Source organism: Spea bombifrons, chromosome 9, assembly GCF_027358695.1.
Source record: "Spea bombifrons isolate aSpeBom1 chromosome 9, aSpeBom1.2.pri, whole genome shotgun sequence".
NCBI classification, from domain to species: Eukaryota; Metazoa; Chordata; class Amphibia; order Anura; family Pelobatidae; genus Spea; species Spea bombifrons.
This window is the reverse complement of record NC_071095.1, coordinates 18855906-18876472: the sequence shown is the minus strand read 5'-3', so window position 1 is coordinate 18876472 and position 20567 is coordinate 18855906. Positions and strand designations below refer to the sequence as shown.

The following is a 20567-nucleotide window of genomic DNA, read 5'->3' as shown; positions in this document are numbered from 1 at the left end:
ACAGCCTTTTATTTTCAGTTGTTTCAATAAATAGCGTTAGCGTAAACCCGCAAAGATAAATATACTGTCAGAGAGGCTTGCGTGTAAGCATGGAAAACAAAGTAAGCGGGGAGAGTGACCCAATTATATGATAATTCCTACTATAATGGAATTGTGATTATCCTCATAAGCCTCAAACACACAATATACTGAATCCTTCCAGACTCATACCGTCTGAAGTCAAGCAGAACACGCCAAACAGGTACCCTTAAAACCAGGAGACATTTAACACAACTACTGATCATCTGGTTTATGTTAAAAAAAACATAACATTGAACTATTTCCTTTATAGAGAGGTCCCATTAATAATCATGTGTAGCGTTCTTGGGTACATTGGAGGTCCCACAATGCTGCCAAGAGTGAAAGCCATTACTATGTCCATCACCATGACCTGACGAGGCAAAGAGGGAGTTGCGGGTCTCAATGGATTTCACAGCTCAGTTGTGCCGTTTAGGGCAGAATAGAGGATTGGAATTGTACCCCATATAAAAACAGGACACTTGGGAGATATAACAGGTATGCTTAGCACCCGAAGTCTAACATGGAATGGGTGCCACATTGCTATACACGCAAGGACCACACATTACTTATACAGGACAGGATATCATTTCGGTCTTCTCACAGCCGTGTTACCCTCGGGAACCTAAACTTAAATAACAATGATTTGGCGAATTTCTACTCAGAGTACTTTCTTTAATCTTATCTTACTAAACAGCACCATTAGGCCAGATGAATAGATGTCATAAGATTTATTTTCTGTATTTGTAGTGAGCCATCTTATTTCATACTGTATATAGCATTATTTTAAGTACATTTACGCAGGTTTATATTTTTAAAAGGGAAACAAGAAGAGGATATTGGGTAGAATAGGGATACAGGAGAAAGAAAAGTATCATTAATGGAAATTGATATGGTATGAGGCTGAGAGCCATAGAGAACGTGGATGACTTGGAATTAGGATATCTGAGGAGACCATTATAAAAAGTGAACAGATTTATGGGTGGGCCAAAGATAGCAACAACGACGTCAATGTTTTTGGTAGAACGGGTTCCTCAGACCTGTGTCTCCCTCTGAAACTCTTTCAAGCCATTTGGTCCTGTCGCCAGTGGCTTCATGGTACAGTCACCGGTTAAGCAGGCTAGTGCACAAGATGCCACATGGTTACCAGCAGGGTCTAATCCTAAACTTGGGCGCTAGAGAAGAAAGCTTTAGGAGGAAGTATAACGAATAGAAGTAATCAGCAAGGCAAACAGCTGACACTCAAATTACTTTTTTTATAGTACAAAAAAATTATATAAACAGAATAACTTTTGTACACAGCTCTTGGCTAGCTTGAGAGATAAACAGTGTTTTACTAAAAAAAAAAGAAGCTTCAGGTAGTTTAGATATTTACAAGCTCTCAACCGTTGAATCCAAGAATATAAAACATGTAATATGCAAGAAGCTTCAAACATTTCTCTGCCCCTTCCTCCTCAACCTCCTAATGCCCTGGTCTTTATTTAAGCACAGAGAGGTTAAGTGAGGCAGAGATCAATTAAGCCAACGTTCCATATTTCCGATAGAGCAGAGCATTTAACTCTGCAGAGGAAACCAATTAAATGAGGAAGCAATTAACACTGTCATTTGGTTCTCTTCTCTCTTAAAGGGCTCTAGGCCGCACGTGCTTGTGTTTCCTCTGTTAGGCCTTCCTGTGAATAAATTAAGTGCTGCACAAGACCAACAAAAACACAGAAGAAGGCACCCAAGATGGCAAAATATCTGGGGGGTTTTAGGATTAAACTAGGGATGTTCACCAGTGTATTGCACAGTCTATGACGCAGCTAAAATGTAGTACTAAAAACATCAAAAAACTATTTAAATGATATATATTACACATTTTATATATTTAATTATATATTTCCATTAATATATTTTTATATTTGGTTATTCGTTTTATATGGATCTCTCGCTCTCATTAGGTTTTTCAAAGCATGTTACCACTTAGGAAGTAAGCAATGCTTGAGATTATTAGGTCACAGGTTCTCAAACAAAAAGTCATCGGGACCTCCCCAAACACCAGATTGTCAGGATCTGAACACATTTGGAGCATTATAATAGCACAGCTGGATCTGTCAAAATGTCTACGACCATGATTGATCCACCTGTGCTCACGGTAGGACATCCTGAAGTTTGGAGGGGGCCACATCTTTTTAACTGTTGTTGGGCTTGATGTACGGATGACAAATAAACGTCCTGTAACGTGGCCATAATCTCAGAGGTTTATATTTTAAATAGAAACGTTTGGTCATGTGCTTTTAAATTAAGCGTTCCTACTGATAGTATTTTAGAAAATATTTAACAATTTGATGAAATTAGAAATTCTTAATTTTATTGATAACAGGACTTTTTTTTCTTTCAATTTCGGACTGCCAGGGACACTCTGGGCTGCATTCATATCTCTAACATGCCATTCTTTAATAAACCAAAATTGTAGGCTTCTGGGCTGGTCATTGGTAGAACAAAGGCAAATATGGCTGACAATGGATGCTATGGATCATAACTGCATAGACCCATATGAATCTTCTGTCACTGCTTCAAGCGTACCCAAGTAATTAGTCTGTAACTCATAGAAATAGAACCACGGTATACAGGCAATTCCCCCCTAAAAAATATCAGGTTTAATGGCCAGATGCCCCCCCCCAAAAAAAATGCATATTAAATAACTATGGGTATGTTTTACATTCCTTCTCCTCATTCGTCCCAGTGGTCTCCCGAATGGCTGCATGAGGCAGGAAAACTATGGCACTGAAACGAATTGTCAAGCTTTCAGGGCATGCATGGAAAATAGATGGGGAGTGGGGGACCAATGCATATGAGGGGCTTCTACAGTATCTCATTATTTAAGACACAGCTTGTAGAACTCTGATCAAGTTTATCTAATGCCACCAAAATCTTGGAAATGTCTATGAAACTGATCCTTTATAAATAAGGGTATTTTTTTTATTATTATTAAACACGCTTTTTGTCCAATAAAATATCGAAAATTCGAAATTAAGCGGCCCAACACAGCTTACTAAAATCTCCATCGATAGCAGTGCAAAGGGACCCTGAACAGAGGAATCAAAAGAAGGAGAGGGATTGTGATGTGTTCTTTACAAATTCCTTCACAAATTTTAGCAAAGTCTAACATAACCATCCTAAAAGCCGTGATATCCGCATAATGTACACACAGCCCTCACATCCGCGGCCCCCGGCATCTCTACTAACTTAATCAGGCTCAAGTTTCACCCCCTTTCTATTAAGAAAAAACCCACACAGAGAAACAATGAATGAAATCCTGGATAAACCACCTTCACAATAGTTCACAATGTTCAATATTAAGGATGTTGACGCAGTCACCATAATATCTGTCGGCCAATATTGTAGCATTCAACATCCCCCCAGTCTACATGGCACAGCACAGAGGGACAGCTTATTGTATAAAATAAAGTACAATATGACGTCAATAAAGATGATGATGTCATATGTACACTGGTAGGTTTTCCAAGTTAGGTTTAGCCCTAGTCACAGAAACACAAGGACGCCGCGCAGGAGCCAGTGTTGTTGAGGATGGAGGCTCTGAGGTTGGGCATCAATAATCAAAAGCCTGGCCTTTTACCCTTGTTAAGGAAGGAGGGGTTGATTAAATAAAAAGGTGAACTGGGGTCACAAATGAATTCATAAACAGAATCTTCGGCCACCTCATTAAGATCATAGGTTAACCTCAACCACTAGAATTCAGTATTAATATAAACGCAACACATGCATAAGCATAGATGGGAACCACCCAATGTTGCTCATTAATCAAGCATTCGGGAGCTGAGCTTTATATATGTACAGTATCATTTTTTTCCTTTTTTCTTACATTTCATATCCCAACGGACTGTTACTAGTCAATTTAGGAGTTTTGAATCTCTAAAACAAGCAGATTTCTGATTTAGGCGTAGATATAATAGCGAACCATTAAAACAATATTTTGGAGAAGGTATCCTTTTCAAAAAATACAGAATATATTTAATTACATTTCTCCCTCTGGCAGCCAATGGCTTTTGTTCCAATACATTTGTATCTGTTAGCTCTATTTAACATATTGGGGAAAAAAAATAAAGAAAAAGATAATGGAAAAAGGTTTACAAGTAGCGTTTTTTGGCAACTTTTACATTAACTAGCAAAATCAAATCTACTATATAATGTATTGCAATGAAGGAAAGTTGGTCCCTATGGGAAACGTCAATATAAAGCATTATCTGCCAAAGAAACATTCCGCTCTTTATCAAAACATAGCTGCAATTCCATGATTGAAAATACAGAATGGGAAGTGACCAAAGAAAATGCTTAAACTGGGATTCATTGAAAAACTAAAATAAAGAAATAAAAATAGATCATAAACAGCCACATACTGTGCATTATTTAAGGTATTCTACAATGTATATCTGGTGAGGTTTAACCAAGCAGGGTGAAGAAGTGCATGGCAATGAACGGTTTAATCAGGGGCAGAGGTGCGAGAGCTGAAGTAAGACCTTCTAAAACGTCATCTTCTCCTGGCCGGACTGGTTTGCCAACCTCTAGAGTTTCATAAATCTATATGGTCCCTTATGTTTAATGACTTCTCGGTTGTCGCAGGAGAGTTCATCCCCTAGAGACTCCAAGTCAGACTAACATGCTGAAGCTAAAAGATACTACATTAAAGTAGTCCAGCCATTCTCGGTCGAGACTCTCTGATGCTTCACTTAAGTACAATAAATACATAAATCACTAGTTATGTAAGTTTTTATTTTTAATAAGGTAACAGAAATTAGTGATTTCAGGAGTAGGAAACATGAGGAACGGTGGCTGGACGCAGCCCATCTGATACGGTTTTTGAAAGCATCGTGAATGATGTTCTTTTAAGGTTAACTTAAGCAGAACCTTGCAAAATATTGAAACATGGGTCCTGTACCAAACGATTGCCCCCAATATTATTGGAAAAAGTTAAAAGGAACGCGCTACTATGCAAGAACACCATACCACCAAACCTCTACAAGCTATTGCTCTTGCCATGGTACAAATAAGCAAGGGCTGCCGAGTCCTTGGTCAGGTCAGATGGAATCCATCAGAAGAAAGAACGGGGTAAAGTAAGCATTCGGAGGCTCTTAGTGAACATTTAATATATATACATACTGTATATAATATATTTTTGTGAAAGTTAGGAAAGTATTATAGAGATAGCAATACAATCTGATACATCACATCCCAAGGTCTCCAATTGTTTTGTAAAGAGGTCTATGAAAGTGGGAAAAGACACTGGAAATTAGATCTCCGAGCCATCACTGTGTGCTTCCCCTATGCCTCTGGGTAACTACTGTGCTTCCTATAGAAGGATGCTTAAAGGACATGGGGATAGGTGACTCCATAGGTTTCTAGCCATTGGCCAATAACGTTTTGTAATTAACTTTTTAGAGTGTTGGGAGGGAGCCCTTCTGATCTTCCAAATCTTAGTTTAGCATTACTTCTAAATGACAAAACTCAATCATTTACATTAGGACACCAAGAATGACGCCCGATATAAGTATAATTCTATACTTTATAGAAAATTTATAAATACAAATAAAAAAAAAACTTATTTAACTCTTATTTTAAAAAGAATTTTTGTAAACAATTAAAAATTTCCCTATTTGGATTTTAGATCAAATCAAAATTTGCTTATAGGAAAAAAAAAATCACTTCTGATAAATTCACGTCATGGAACAAAAATATCACGTCATAAAAGGTTACTAAAGGTTCGGTTCCACCTACGGCGCTGAATTTAACACTTTTATAATTAAGTGCAGCATTACAAATTCTATTCCTAGAAACACTATTCCTAGAACTCTTAAATACCCAAACTTTTTCCGGGAATAATTTTTTAATCATGTAAATTTTTCTCTCATTCATATTTTTTTAAGGAAATACCTGTCATATGACACAAAAGCAGACTGCTGCTATAAAAACCGAAATAAGTTTCTTACAATTATGTATTTTTAGATGATTAAACCTTCAAAGGGCGCTAATTAACCGGGACGCTCACGATCTGATTATGGAAAACTAAGAATCTGTGTTAGGAGATTTTGTGGTCCTAAAAAAACCTCATTCTCCCATTTTTTTTTCAATCTCTATAGTGTCCAAATGCAAAAATGGAGAAGCCATTTAACGTATGAAATAAGCACTCGCTACTTATTTCCGGAACAGGCTTTTTTTCTAGTTTTTTCTATATTTCTTAAAGATTGGTTGTCATTATTTCTGCAAACTAGGTGGCAATCTGGATTTATTCCCTGCTTTATACAGAGCGATGCATTCTAGGCTCTAACTTCTATTTAGCGAAGCAAGGAGAGAAGAGGAAGGAAGTCAGCCATTGTACTAAATATTACATTATGTAATTATCTTTCCACTTCCTCTCTGTGCGGTTTACAGGATCCATGGGCTTGCTGGATGACAAACGTAATTAACCCCTTGGCTACTAAAAGATGCTTTAGTGCAAACATGTGAAAGTGATCTGATTAAAATCTTAACTCTCTTTGGCTATCACATATCTGTTCATCTGTTTACAAAGGGCCTATATGCAGAAATGCCGTATGAATTACATCGGTAATGCAAAATACACTAAATGAGACATATTTGCGCTATATATGTTTATGAGATTGAGAAGTTGTATTTGAAAGGTTGGAGATGCTTATTTACAAGCACATGGAACGTTTCTTATTAAGAGATATAGTAATGGTATGGCCAACAACAAACGGGATCTTCGTGTATACACAAGATATTGTGTTACGTATTAAACATCTCAACTGATTGCAGGATACAAGCATCCATGAAGAAGACAGCAGGCTTCTCGTTTAGCCTTTTGGCTCAATAATGAACTGAAAATGTTAAAACGTTTACATCATTGCAGCTCAAAGGGGATATACTAGAAGAATGGCGATATTCCATTAACGCTGTGCATCGCTAAAACCGTAGAGAAAACGTTACATTGTAGGAACTACCCTGACTGCCCATATTAATGTAGAACGAACCTAGACCAAAGAAGCAAAGAATTTGATAGGGTAGGCTCATTGGTTCATCTAAGGTGCCCATTTTACCCAATATAAAGACTCAAACCTTAACCAGTCGTAGGTTTCGGACCACCACAAGATGATGATGACGATGATGATAATGGAGATGGGATATTTAAGTAATAAGTAGAAAAATAAATATTGTCGAGAAACAAGTGCCAAAATGTTTTAGTTGGATAATACAGAAATAAGTAATGGAATAGAAGATGAGATTCTACTCCAATCATGATCAACAAAGAGGGTGGCATGGGTGTCAGACCAAGAGAGGCCATGGAGGCCAAACTCTGCACATAGATATTTCCATATTGGTCCCGGGAAGAAGACCAACATAGTTTCAACAGTAGTGAAGCCTCTTTTTCCAGAACTAAAGATAAAATCTGAGATTGATGCCATGATGGTTTGGTTAACTCTACATCTTGCTCTACAAATATGGTGACCCATAGAGACACGTTGAGAAATTATGCACCAAAGGCTATGTGTCGTTAGCAGGCTTTTTACGTGTTTGAGCAGAAGTTAAATATCTTGGAAAGTGCAAACAATGATTCAGTTATCCATGAGTACACATTTAAAAAAAAAGTCTAGTTCCCAATTAAAACCTCTGGGGGATGAAGTTAATCAACATATGGTAACAGTTTATTGCTTGATTCCATGCAAATGAGCAAGGCTGCTCTACGGGTCCACAACAGAAGGGTCCGTTACTGTTGCCTGATCCTGTCACCAGATGGGTGGGTTCCGAGAAATGGAAAAGTGACTGGAAATGAACTAGGCTGAATAGGAAAACAAATATGATTTTACGCATTTTACGAATTACATCCACTTTTTCCGCCGATTAGAATAAGCCTGCTCCATGTATAATTATTAATGTATCTTTAGGCGTAAAGATGCCTCTGCCTGGTTGCCAAACTTCATCGTAAAAGCAGAGGGTGCTAGCAATGAGTTGGATGCTTGCTTGTCTTAAGCAGAAAGTTTATTAGTGAAGGTAGCGGGCAGCAATGATGGTCACAGGTGCCTGGAACCAAACACAATTTTTTCCCATGCTTGTTATCCAGCTATCGGGGCTCTCCCGGGCAAGCAGCTGCAGTCAGATACGGCATGGACTGGGATGACAATGGGGCATTACTAGACACCTTCTGTTTTATTCTTACTGCTGTATGGATTTCTGTACTAATCCCATTCCTACAAAGGGAGCTAAAACAAACCAAGTACTTTAAATCCTTTCCTAAGCCTCATGGGACAATGTCCTTTGAAGTCCTATAAAGTCCTTATTAGACTTGTGCCTTCATATTCAGGAGAACATGAATATTGCCTTTTTGTTGTTCAAAACGAATACTGAATAAACTACTATGGCGGCGGGTAAACATACACAAAGACGAAGAAGTACAACGCGAAGAATCTGGCCTCGGCCACTTGGGTTCCTGGGTAAAAATGGTTCCCAACACTCTGGCCATCAGAACTTGACAATGCTATGAATGCATGTTATAGTGAATTCTCACAACAGATAGAGCAGCAGGGTCCCTAAAGGGTAAGTAAAGGACCCGCCACTCCAGCGACAGCCCCAACGGCTAATAATCCATATCCTTACTGCCTATACGGTCTCTTTCTATTAAATGCTTCTGCGGGCTTCCACATTCGAAAGCAAAACATTGGAGTCGGGTGGCATTTGCCTATACTCAGGGGCATTGATAACTTTGATCTTTCTAGAGTTTTTAAACAAACATGTCATTGATTGTTAAACAGATCATGTTTTTCTGTTTCCCGAGCCCTTTAAAAAAGACGCCTGTTTTCAATCCGATACAGATATAATTCAGAGATTGGCCGCAAGAACAAGTCACCAGGTGGGGGTAGTAAACTATTTTTATACCAATTTTTTTTTATATATATATTTTTCAATGTTTTTTCAATTGTGGCTTTCATTTTTAGTGATAATAAAAAACATATATTGAGTAATTCTATGTATGATTGTCAGACATCGCAAACATGCCAGAATCTTGACTTTAAAGTAAATTTTTGTTATGGGTCTAGCATTTATGTCCTACAGTTTATCATTTACAATTCATCAAATAGAAAACCGTTGATTTATCTGCTGGACGAATGGCGCTCAATTTTCATGCAATAAAAAGGCAAATTGTTTCGGGATACGTTGGCCAGAAAACCTGGCTCGTCAGTCCCACTTAAAGATACCCTTTCTTTGACGCCGCTGATCTACTGTGTCAGAATGTTAAATACTACTTATCTGCAAGCTTTGAAGAACCCAGTGTAATTGATGTATAGGGTTAACTGTTTCTTTAAGGATTAAAAGAAAAACAACTGGTAATATTGTCAGAATCGGTTTCATGCAAGACGGGAACAATTCAGTGTGTCACCGGTAACTTCATGGTTATAAAAACCAGAAGCGTGTTCCCTGTGACATCAATATTTCCACCCCTGCGCCTATAAAATTATTGGATATTATCATTCATTGATTTATATAGTTCCATCATATTTTGTAACACTGTACAATAGGTAAACAGGACATAAATTGCGCATCACAACAATTCATAACATAATCTTAACAATTAAGACTTACAGAATGTTGAGGAGGCCCTGCTCAAAGGAGCTTACAATCTAGAATTTTCTAAGGATTTTATTGATAATTATTTGTTGAATATATTCATAGATAATTTTATCTAAGTATTACAGCAATCCATTTAATTGATTTATCATACTGGGCCCACTTAGAATCTTAAAATATTTATGTAAAATATTTGCCTATTTGTGTATAGGTCCAACATAGAAACTGAAGCATATATATATATATATATATATGGATGCATTTTCAACAACTCTGATGTTTACAGGAGAGTTTAATATTTCATACCCCTGACTTTGCTATATATTATAAAGTACCACCCCGAGTAAGCATCTTCTGGAAAAATACTAGACTTGTGTAAATTTTATGAAATTAAAGCAAAAAAGCTACAATCTATTGTCTGAAATTCACGGGCTCTTTCACTCTCTCATACTCTTTGAATGTCTCCCCTATCTTCTCTGCTGACCACTTTCACCCGTGTCTACCATCTATTGTTCTCTCTTCGTACGCATCTCCACGGCCATAACCTCCCAGCAAACTTCTGCAAAATGGCGGAGCTTCCGGTGACGTCCTCTCCCTTATCATGGAGGATCAAAGAGTATATCACCGTAAGCTCTTATTTTTTATCTAAAAAAAACCTTGTGTTAACGTCCGCCAAAATGGTGGAGCTTCTGATGACAGCCTCTCCCCTGATCGGAACAACCAGTTCACTTACTAATCCAACAGCCAAATATCGATTGAACCCATGAGGAACAAAACCAAGTCTGAATGTGGAAAACGGCTGTTACAGGTTGTACATTTTCCATAAGACAACATGGTTGGCAAGACATTCTCTCAATGCCAATTGTTTGTCACGTAAGGCCAGCACACAACAGTCCAATTACAGGTCCACACTAATTCTGACATTATATTTAGCAAACCTAATACACCCAAGATGAGATGACAATTAAGTTTAATTTTCTATATTTAAAGAAAAAGGTAACCAAATATATAAATTATTTCCACACCATTACATTTAATGGCAAGCTTCCAGCTGGTGATAACTTTCACTATATTACTTCCCCTCCTACTGTTTCACTTCCCACTTAACCGACTAGCTGGTAAGCTCACAAGAGCAGGGCCTCTTATTTTGTACCAGTTTGTTATTGTTCTTGATTTGAAATTTATCCTACCGTCTCGGTACCGACTGGCGCTATATAAATAAAAGTAATGTAATTGAATATATTTAAGTTTTATGCAAATTACTTAAAAATAAGAAAAATCCTGCCCCCTTCATACCCTTTGGCCTGGGCTAAAGGTCCGTTTGCTGTACAAGAAGAAAACTATCGGGCTTTTAAAAAGAAAACATTAGCATGGCCCTCTTTCATTCTGTCTCGTCATTGTATGTAGCCCCAAAGGCCCTTTTTTTAATTGTCTTATTCTTTTAGGTTTATTTAGATTTTCTTTATATTGTTTTGCCTTTGGCAATACATGGCTTTCTTGAATTAGTGGATAATTAGATGGTGATGTATTATATTTTGTCTTCATTTACGGTTTCATATTATATTGACCATGGAATGTGAATAATTAAGAATCACTAGATTGAAAAACTTTCAATAAACCTACGGCAAAAAAAAACCAACAAAATATTGTTGGTTCCTGTTCACTGTAAGCGGGCGCACGCATTACAACTACTACGGATGTGCAATTTGCTTCTTAACAGGTCCAAGAGGCCCGCGGCACATTGCTGGAGACCTGATGGCTTGTAGGCTCGCAATGCATTGAGAAGCCTTCCATGCTGCAAAAAAAGGTTTAGAGGGAAAGCTCAAAAGAGCGAGGCTAATGCCGGCCCGGTGTTCTCAGGGAAACAATTTAGGCCAATTAGTATCAACCGGTCTCCCATTCATCATACCACTGTAAGAATATAAACAAACTGTCAGCTCTAACCTAACAAACATCACCCCGCTACTAACTCGCATTATCCCGGCCTCGCAGGCAATATTCTGCTTAAGGGCATCTGTGGAGCCGAGCCGCTGAAATTAAACACATATGTTTCAGACTGGGTTAACGAGCAAATTTGTAATCAGCAGACTTCTGACAGGTTTCCGTCAGTGCTGTCAACTCCCCTCCGTCTCTTACCCTCTCTGCTTTACCCTTAACTGCGGCAACGTGGAGGGAAAAAAAAGTAAGGGGGGTAACAAAAGATAGGGTGGGGTCAACCTGTTAACTAATGCCACCAGGTGTGCCCAATTATGCGGCTTGGCCTGTTAACCCATCACTGCTGAGACTAAGTCTGCTCAATAAGAAAAGTTAACATATTCATGGTTTTCATAAACAGTGTCGTTAGCATTTTGTCTAAAAGCTGTAATTGTGGAGCAGTCACTATGGAAACCAATGGAATTTTCCATGTGGCTGCTCTGCATTTGGCACTTCAAACTTTGCTTTTATATCTTTCGTCTATTTTCATAAATATAAATTATATTTATATCAATGTTCTTACATTAACTAATCCATAGGTATCAGTCATACAATGGACAACGTACGATGGGTAAGAATGGGTAGAGGGGCTTTGATACGCACCCTTGGACCTGTACGAAACTAAAACGAATAATTTAGACGTGGAATTGATGTTAATACAAAGTCTACGGAGACCCGTTGGGGGCAACTAATTGTTTCAGAAGCTTTGTGATGGGTTCCTGTTGAGTTGGAAACCACTTAAGTGGAGAACAGTTAGTCAAGATTTAGCCCAATAACAAAATCAGGGTGTTAAAATCCCAAAGTTAAAGGTCATCTGGTAGATGCTTCTTTTGGAACGGAGGACATTTTTTACAAAAGTAACGCTTGCTTGCATTATGTACAGCTGTACACGATAAAGCGGCCATTAAGCAGCACACAAATAGAGAAGAGATGATGTGGACCCGAGCTCGAATTAACCACATATCATGCCACAGAGCGACGAGGGGATATGGGCCTCTACATTATGATGTTATTCAGAAGGGTGGGCTTTTGTGGTTGCCCTGCGGGAAACCAGCACCAAACCCTGAAATATTTTTCCAATTTACTAAGTGCCTGCAGCAGCAGAGCATCCGATCCCCCATCTGCTAAGTTTTCTTCTCTAGCTCTGTGTTTTAAAAAGGGGAGGTGATCGGAAAGGGAAATTTGTAGTGAATTTCATGGATGGGAGTGGGAAATTCATAGTGGGTCACAGGTCAGTGCTTGGGGGAAACAGGGAGACTTTAGCAGCATAGGATACTGTATTTAGTACATATACATAAAAGAAACAAAGTCCAAGTAAACAACCCGCGTGGACTTTATTCATAAAGAATTCTGAACGTGCATAGAACGCCAAGAGGAAGCTCTTCTCCTCTATCAGTATGTTAATGTTATTTTTGTATATTATCAAGTTTAATGTTATTGGTAATTTTGTATTCTCCTTCTAAATTTTAGTGGGAGCCCTCCTTGCAAATGGATGTCGAGATCCCGATAACCTCCATATGCATCTACCCTTTTATCTACCCCCCATCCATCTTCCTATTTTCTGCTGACTATATTCCAGTAATAGTTTCATACGGTACTCTAGAGAAGCAAAAAAGATCTTCTAGACGATAAAACGCAGAGGAAATACCAGCCCAGTATCCTCAATTATCTTTAGTGGTCACCAACGCTAGCTCAAGTTAAATAATATTTATAATATATGAATATAATAAATTCTTGTGACAAGTATAATATATTTTAATGGAAAGCTCAGGGGATGCAAACATATATATATATATATATATATATTATATATATATATTAAATGTGCTTATTAATTGCATGCGTGCATACACACACTGTACACACGCACCCTCACTATACATTGGAAACACTGGAAACTACAGAAATACACATGCTGGACACTGCGTACACACACACACGCATACTGTATACAGACAGACCTTATACACACTGGAAATTACACAAATACACATACTGCACACACACTGGACACTGCACACACACACACACACGCATACTGTATACACACAGACCTTATACATACACTGGAAACTACACAAATACACACACTGCACACACACTGGACACTGCACACACACTGGACACTAAAAAAAACCTTAGATGTTTTTTTTATTCTAAAGGTTTAATAACACTAATTTTAAGCATGTGTCTCTTAGTTACGCCTTGTCTGCAGCATCATTTATTTTTCGTGTGTTTATGGAGCATCCCGAGTAATCGTCTGATAGAAGAGCTTGGCGTGCCCTGTAAAAAGCATAATTAAAAAATCCTGGTGGCTAATTTCTAAATCAACCTGTGACCCCCCCCCCCTCAGAGTGCCATTACTTGCTACATCCTCAGAAAAGACGTCAAAATTGCTCTGGTCCAAAATACAAACACCTGAGGTTTAGTAAATATAGCCAATATAACGGATGTAGATGTAATATAACGAAGTCTTACCTTTACTGCAAGGGTGGTAGAAAGGTAGAAAAGTCTACGAGCAGAAGTGGTAGAGGCTAATACAGTGAAATAATTTAAACATGCATGGGAAAGGAAAAGACCGCTTGATGTTTAAGTCTTAAACAAAACAAAAAAAACAAAACACGACTAGATGGACCAAATGGATCTTATCTGCTGTCAAATTCTAGGTTTTAATTCAACCTGAAAGCCAAGAAAATGCTGTAGAAGATCAGATAATATACTAGAAATTCTGTTATTTCATTACTGTATTTGTAGCTGATTGCACCTGTAATCACACTTTTCCTTGTAACCCTTCATCTCTGGTTAATTCTACTCCATGATCCTTGGCACATGAACACATACAACGCAACATACAACGCAGCACACAAACCCACAAGCATTGTATGAATTTCCAGCTGACAAGTCTTGATTCTGCTACTTAAAGCAAATTTTATATATTTATATATATATATATATATTTTTTTTTAAAGTACGATATGGTGAATTAATTTGTTCTTGGTACAAGAATCAAGTTTCACCCTCTGGCAAAAAACAATATTTTCCTAAGAGAACTCTAAGCAGTGGCCAGGGTCTTAGCGAGCCCTGCGGAGGGGATCAGAAAAAGCGACGCAGTTTAAAACCGGGGTCAATCAGGCAGCAAAGCAGGTGCTGTCAAAAGTAATGAGGCCGCCATGTTTTTAGTGATGTCATTTATGATACAGCGAGGCCGGGATATGTTAAAATGCTTTTCAAGCTAAAATCCCCAATGGCACAACCTAAAGGTGCAAAATCTTAAAAGCCTAGAGCGAGAACAAAAAGGACCTTTTATTCCCAAATTTACTTGGTGCAGGGGCCAATGGAACAGATTTGTTTTTTTCAATGCAAATTGAAAAAATACAATAAATCACTGTTATAAAGGGGGGCTGCTGCGTTCAGCACAATTAACAGTAATTCGGTTGAGAAGCATTTAAGAGGTCCGTCACTCATATATGATCGGGCACGGCCTTTTAAAGATACCAAAGTAACCTATACGTTGAGTATGCTATTAAACCAAACATTTGCTTCATCTCCGATCCTGCCATGATATACACGCATATCAGCGAATTTTGAGTATGGTCTTCAGCGTGTTCTGTTTGAGCGTATGGAGGAATATGCGTGTCTAGAACAAAACCACTGCCAAACCCAACTAAGTACCTTGTCCTCCTACTGACCCATATAAACAAGTTTAGGGCCAAATGCTACAATGCTTCAAATGGCCAAAGCAGAACCTTTTGTTTTAGAGGGCATGGCAAGAAGAAGGAGGATACCAGGTGGTGACACGGACTTCCATGACTACCTAAGTACTCGAGTAAGACTTTTACAGGCGGAATAATGATTAAATTGACATCATATATTATATCTAGATAACACTTTAATATAAGAGACACTTTCGGGGGAAAAGACATTAGCATGGTATGGGGCCATATCTTTGCAAGGACTTTCTGCATAACAACTGCTTTGTTAAGTAGCATTTTATGTAAATTAGAGATTTGGAAGGAATAATTTTTTGTTTACACACATTGTGACCGTACACAAACACCCCACCGCGCACCGGACATACACTGTGCGCACGCACCCACCGCTCACCGGACATACTGTACTCACCCACCCACCGGACATACACTGTACGCACCCACCCACCGCTCACCGGACATACTGTACTCACCCACCCACCGCGCACCGGACATACGCTGTACGCACCCACCGCGCACCGGACATACGCTGTACGCACCCACCGCGCACCGGACATACGCTGTACGCACCCACCGCGCACCGGACATACGCTGTACGCACCCACCGCGCACCGGACATACGCTGTACGCACCCACCGCGCACCGGACATACGATGTACGCACCCACCGCGCACCGGACATACGCTGTACGCACCCACCGCGCACCGGACATACGCTGTACGCACCCACCGCGCACCGGACATACGCTGTACGCACCCACCGCGCACCGGACATACGCTGTACGCACCCACCCACCGCTCACCGGACATACTGTACTCACCCACCCACCGCGCACCGGACATACGCTGTAGGCACCCACCCACCGCGCACCGGACATACGCTGTAGGCGCCCACCACGCACCGGACATACGCTGTACGCACCCACCGCGCACCGGACATACACTGTGCGCACGCACCCACCGGACATACTGTACTCACCCACCGCGCACCGGACATACGCTGTAGGCACCCACCCACCGCGCACCGGACATACGCTGTAGGCACGCACCCACCGCGCACCGGACATACGCTGTAGGCACGCACCCACCGGACATACGCTGTAGGTACGCACCCACCGCTCACCGGACATACACTGTACGCACCCACCGCGCACCGGACATACACTGTACGCACACATACATTGGACACTGGACAAACCGCACACACATGTTGGACAAGAGATACCGTCAGAATCTGCCTTTAAATCATGCTATTTTAGTGCTCACATGTAAACGATCCAAGTCTGCCATCGAGTGGTAATACACAATAACTACAATTTGTTATTTTCTGTGAGACCTAAGTAAAATCACATTTTTTTTTTTTTACATATCTGGAAAAAATGTTATTAGGCTTTTTGTTTGGGTCGTCACAAACTAAATGCCCTTTTCCAAGTGTTTACCGCAGCATTCTAAGTGCCTGAGGATGTGAAATTTCCCATGAATTCTGTTACAGATTGCTAGAGTTTCATGTCACAGAAAAAGGTTACTCATAGGATTTATCAGGAGATCTCAGTAACAGAATACATGCCACTTCTTGGCAAACTGCAGCGTTACTGGTTGTTGAAGAGCACTAACAAAGCATTCATTCACCAAGAGCCATTCATTCACATGAGAACACCCGCTTTTCTACCAACTAAAGAAGTGGCTCATTAATTAATATTAATCTAGTTGATAGGATAACTAGAGGGAAAATGCATTACAATGCAAAACATTGTGATAGATGTACAGCAGCTAGACGATTTAGGTGAACCCTTTGGATTTACCAGCAGTTATGTATAAACTTATCTCAAAATATGCTCTTTTGAGGCCAATCGACATCATCTCTAATGGGTTAAGGGTCTGGGCACTCACTGGGCCACTCCAATAAACAGATTTTGTTTTTGTTTTTTTTTAATCCTTTCTGTAGTAGAGTTTGTCGGAGAACTTCCGAGTACTTCTATACCTTGGGGTTCCAAATTACGTAGATATCTTTATCGAGCGGCCCGGGAGAAATCAGACACACAGACGAGTGTTTGTATAATAAGATTTATTATACAATGTTTATTATGACGCATTATGGATATATTTATATCATCATACCGGAAATAACACCCTATCCTAAACCAAACATAATATATAAAATAGTTCCATGCCCTTATTAGTAAACATTTATACAATAGCAAAGAAGGTCAGGATGATGTATCCAGACAAACCTTGTGCTTAGTATCCAAACAAACTGGTGTTATCAGTGGTTAGTGGAATTATTATGTTCAGGAGAACAGAATATGGGACATAGGTCATCCTGTATTCTTCCACAGTCCCCCCTTTTGTGAGTAAGCTGACCGCCGGACAGAATATATTCAGGAATACTAGTTACCCCTGCAGGACTTTTATTACATCTTCACCACTAATTTCCCGTCCGGATGCAGCCACCTCACTGCTACTTCTAATCTGCTTGCAAAAAGCGGTTTTATACCTTATCTAGTATATTATTACTTATCTCCACAGATATTCGAGAAAATTGTTACACAATTAGGTATACACTGAATACAACAGCATAAACATATACTTCTATCTACTATAGCAATTAAACCACTTAGCAAAATCTTTACCCATCCCAATTGGGCAACCATGCAAACAGCCAATCCCACCATCCTTAATCCGCATCTTGTTTCATCCCTTGGATCAAATATGGTATTGTATGGATTTAGAATGGTCAGTCAAATCGAAACAGAGACCAGCAAAATATTCACAACCATGGTTATATTTCAATAGAAAATAATCTATAGCTGCTCTATTTTGTAACACAGCTTCTTGTGTACCTTTCAAATCTAACATTCCTTCTAAAACCATTGATATATTATTTAACCCCTTCACCATAGCGCAGGCTAAAGCATCGATGTGAGTATGTGCGAGTATTGTAGACTGCCAGACCACCCCAACCAACTATTGATACCCCAAGACTAATATATTCAGATCTAGATAACAATCTCAGATATACAATCCTCACTTATACTTGAGATAGTATCACGTTTAAACCTATCAGAAAGAGAAGGCACAGACGGTGCAACGAACCCTAACCTCCATAGAGTACATGGCCTCCTGTAATATTTCCAGGTATAACGTAACATATTGGTCGAAACTGGCTTGTGTCGATATGTAAGAACATTTCATATAATTAGCGACCGGTGGACACACTCTTTGCTGACATACGGTATCATTTCAGAGTTCCTCAGATCTTACCAATATTCTCTGGGCCCATCTATCTATTTTCGCCGGTCATATTGTAACAGATAGCCCCTTCAACAACTTGCCTGGTCAAAATCTTTGTCAAATGTTTCCATTTGAGATCAAATATAGTAATATAGAGTTGACGACTCAAAGGAGAGACATTCGTCCTCACATCTGGACTGCCAGGTATGAGGGCTTCAAGATTTGAATAGTGAATACCCAAGTTAAAGAGCGAAAGGAGAAACGCAACACTGGTTAATATGACGGCAGATACACTATAAAGGAGAATGAGGGATGCCATTCATTCATGGAGATAAAGAAGGGTTGACCAATGCTGCACATGGACATCTCATTGGTGTCCCCTTGCTGTCAGGTTGAACCCAAGGTTCTTTTGTAGTATGCGGGCATCACCTACTGATTTATTATAACATTTTATAATTACTAAAATACCTTGAAAAATGAATCAAACAGATAATTAACCAGTTGCTTAATAGACGATTTGTGAAAGCCAATTAAGTTTTTAGAGCTTCTTGATCCAAGGAGAAATCTTTTGGTGTCAAGAAGGATTTTTTTCCCCTGATGAAAGAATTCGAATTAGCTTAATTTGGTGTTTTTTGCCTTTGTGGATCAAGAGTAGGAAGGTTAGGTAGGAGGGTTGAACTTGATGGACTTTGGTCTTTTTTCAACCTTATGTACTATGCAACTATAACTATTTCACACATTCTTTTATGACATGTAATAAGTTAATAGCAGATCTATCAGGAGCTTGAACAAGTAAACATTCTTTTTTTTCATGACATACTCAATTTTATCACAATCCTTGCACATACTTGTCGCTGATAATTATTCCAATTCACAACCGTTTTATTTTCTCTCTCTCATTCATGCTTATACCATTCTACATTTGTTCATTCATAGCACCAGCAACATAACATCTTTACAAACTGTAATTTAGATAATGTTAGACAATTTTTCTTATGCCTAAAATAACATCGAGAGATTTTACGTCCAACAGTATCCTACATCCCAATGACTGATCTTCCAGAGTTTCATAACATTAAAGTCAATCATGCATTATCTCTATAGTCAGACAGACTTGGGTAACGCAGTATGCCATTCCATTGTTTTAAAATGGAAGTGCTCAGTAACAGCTTTCTAAAGTTAAATTAATGGCAAAACGCACACTTACCTTCAAAGTAAAATACACCGTTGAATGTAATTGATTGATTACCAGCGTCACGTCCTAGAGGCATTTTTTATGGTATTTTGCCCTTACGTCATTGAGCCAATTTTACTGGCATAATACTGGCACGTCAGGCAATGATACAGAACCTTTGGCCAGCCTGTCGGGTGTCCCAAAAGCATACATTCAACTGCAGAAATACCTGCTCAATGACATTCAAGTGATGATCTCTATTTGCCTTAACCCTATTTAGTCATGGACAACTGAACGTCATTTCTCCTAGAGTTGCAGCTGAAAAGGCGATCAATTCTTAAAACTAACACGGGGTTGCTTGGTACTTAAGTAAAAGAGTCTATACCCCAAATGTTGTTTACAAAGATTTTTGATATGTAAATCCTGTCCACTGTGGCCTATATTATCGAGCATACTAATGATATGCAGTATGTAAACGGCAGTTTTATTTTAGCCTACCTGCTGATCCACCTGCTAGGACTTGCTGGGATGCTTCAGTCCAAAAAGTGACCTTGGGTGTTGCTGGCATACTGAGCAAGGAATCTGGTGCGACAACTGGAAGATGGATGGAGACCTGTGAGAAAATATCTATATTTTATAGTATATCAGTACTATGGCGATCATTTAACAATCTTGGTGAGCTGAGCATTACTATAGCTCTAATCCAACACCAGCTTGGTCTTAATACATAATAAAGTGCTAGTAACATGGGGCCTTCCAGCGGATGTTAGACTTGTTAGGGATGATGACAGCTGTAGGTTAATT

General features: G+C 39.1%; 1 protein-coding gene across 2 annotated transcripts in view; it reads right to left on the bottom strand.

The window, feature by feature from the left end:
* Positions 1-20567, bottom strand: part of SLC25A21 (solute carrier family 25 member 21) — an 81190-nt gene that overhangs the window by 59388 nt on the left and 1235 nt on the right. For both annotated transcript variants that reach the window (XM_053474302.1, XM_053474303.1), the window contains exon 2: positions 20262-20376. In XM_053474302.1, the coding sequence (XP_053330277.1) occupies positions 20262-20331 (70 nt within the window). In that variant the 5' untranslated portion in view covers positions 20332-20376. The remainder of the gene's footprint in view (positions 1-20261; positions 20377-20567) is intronic.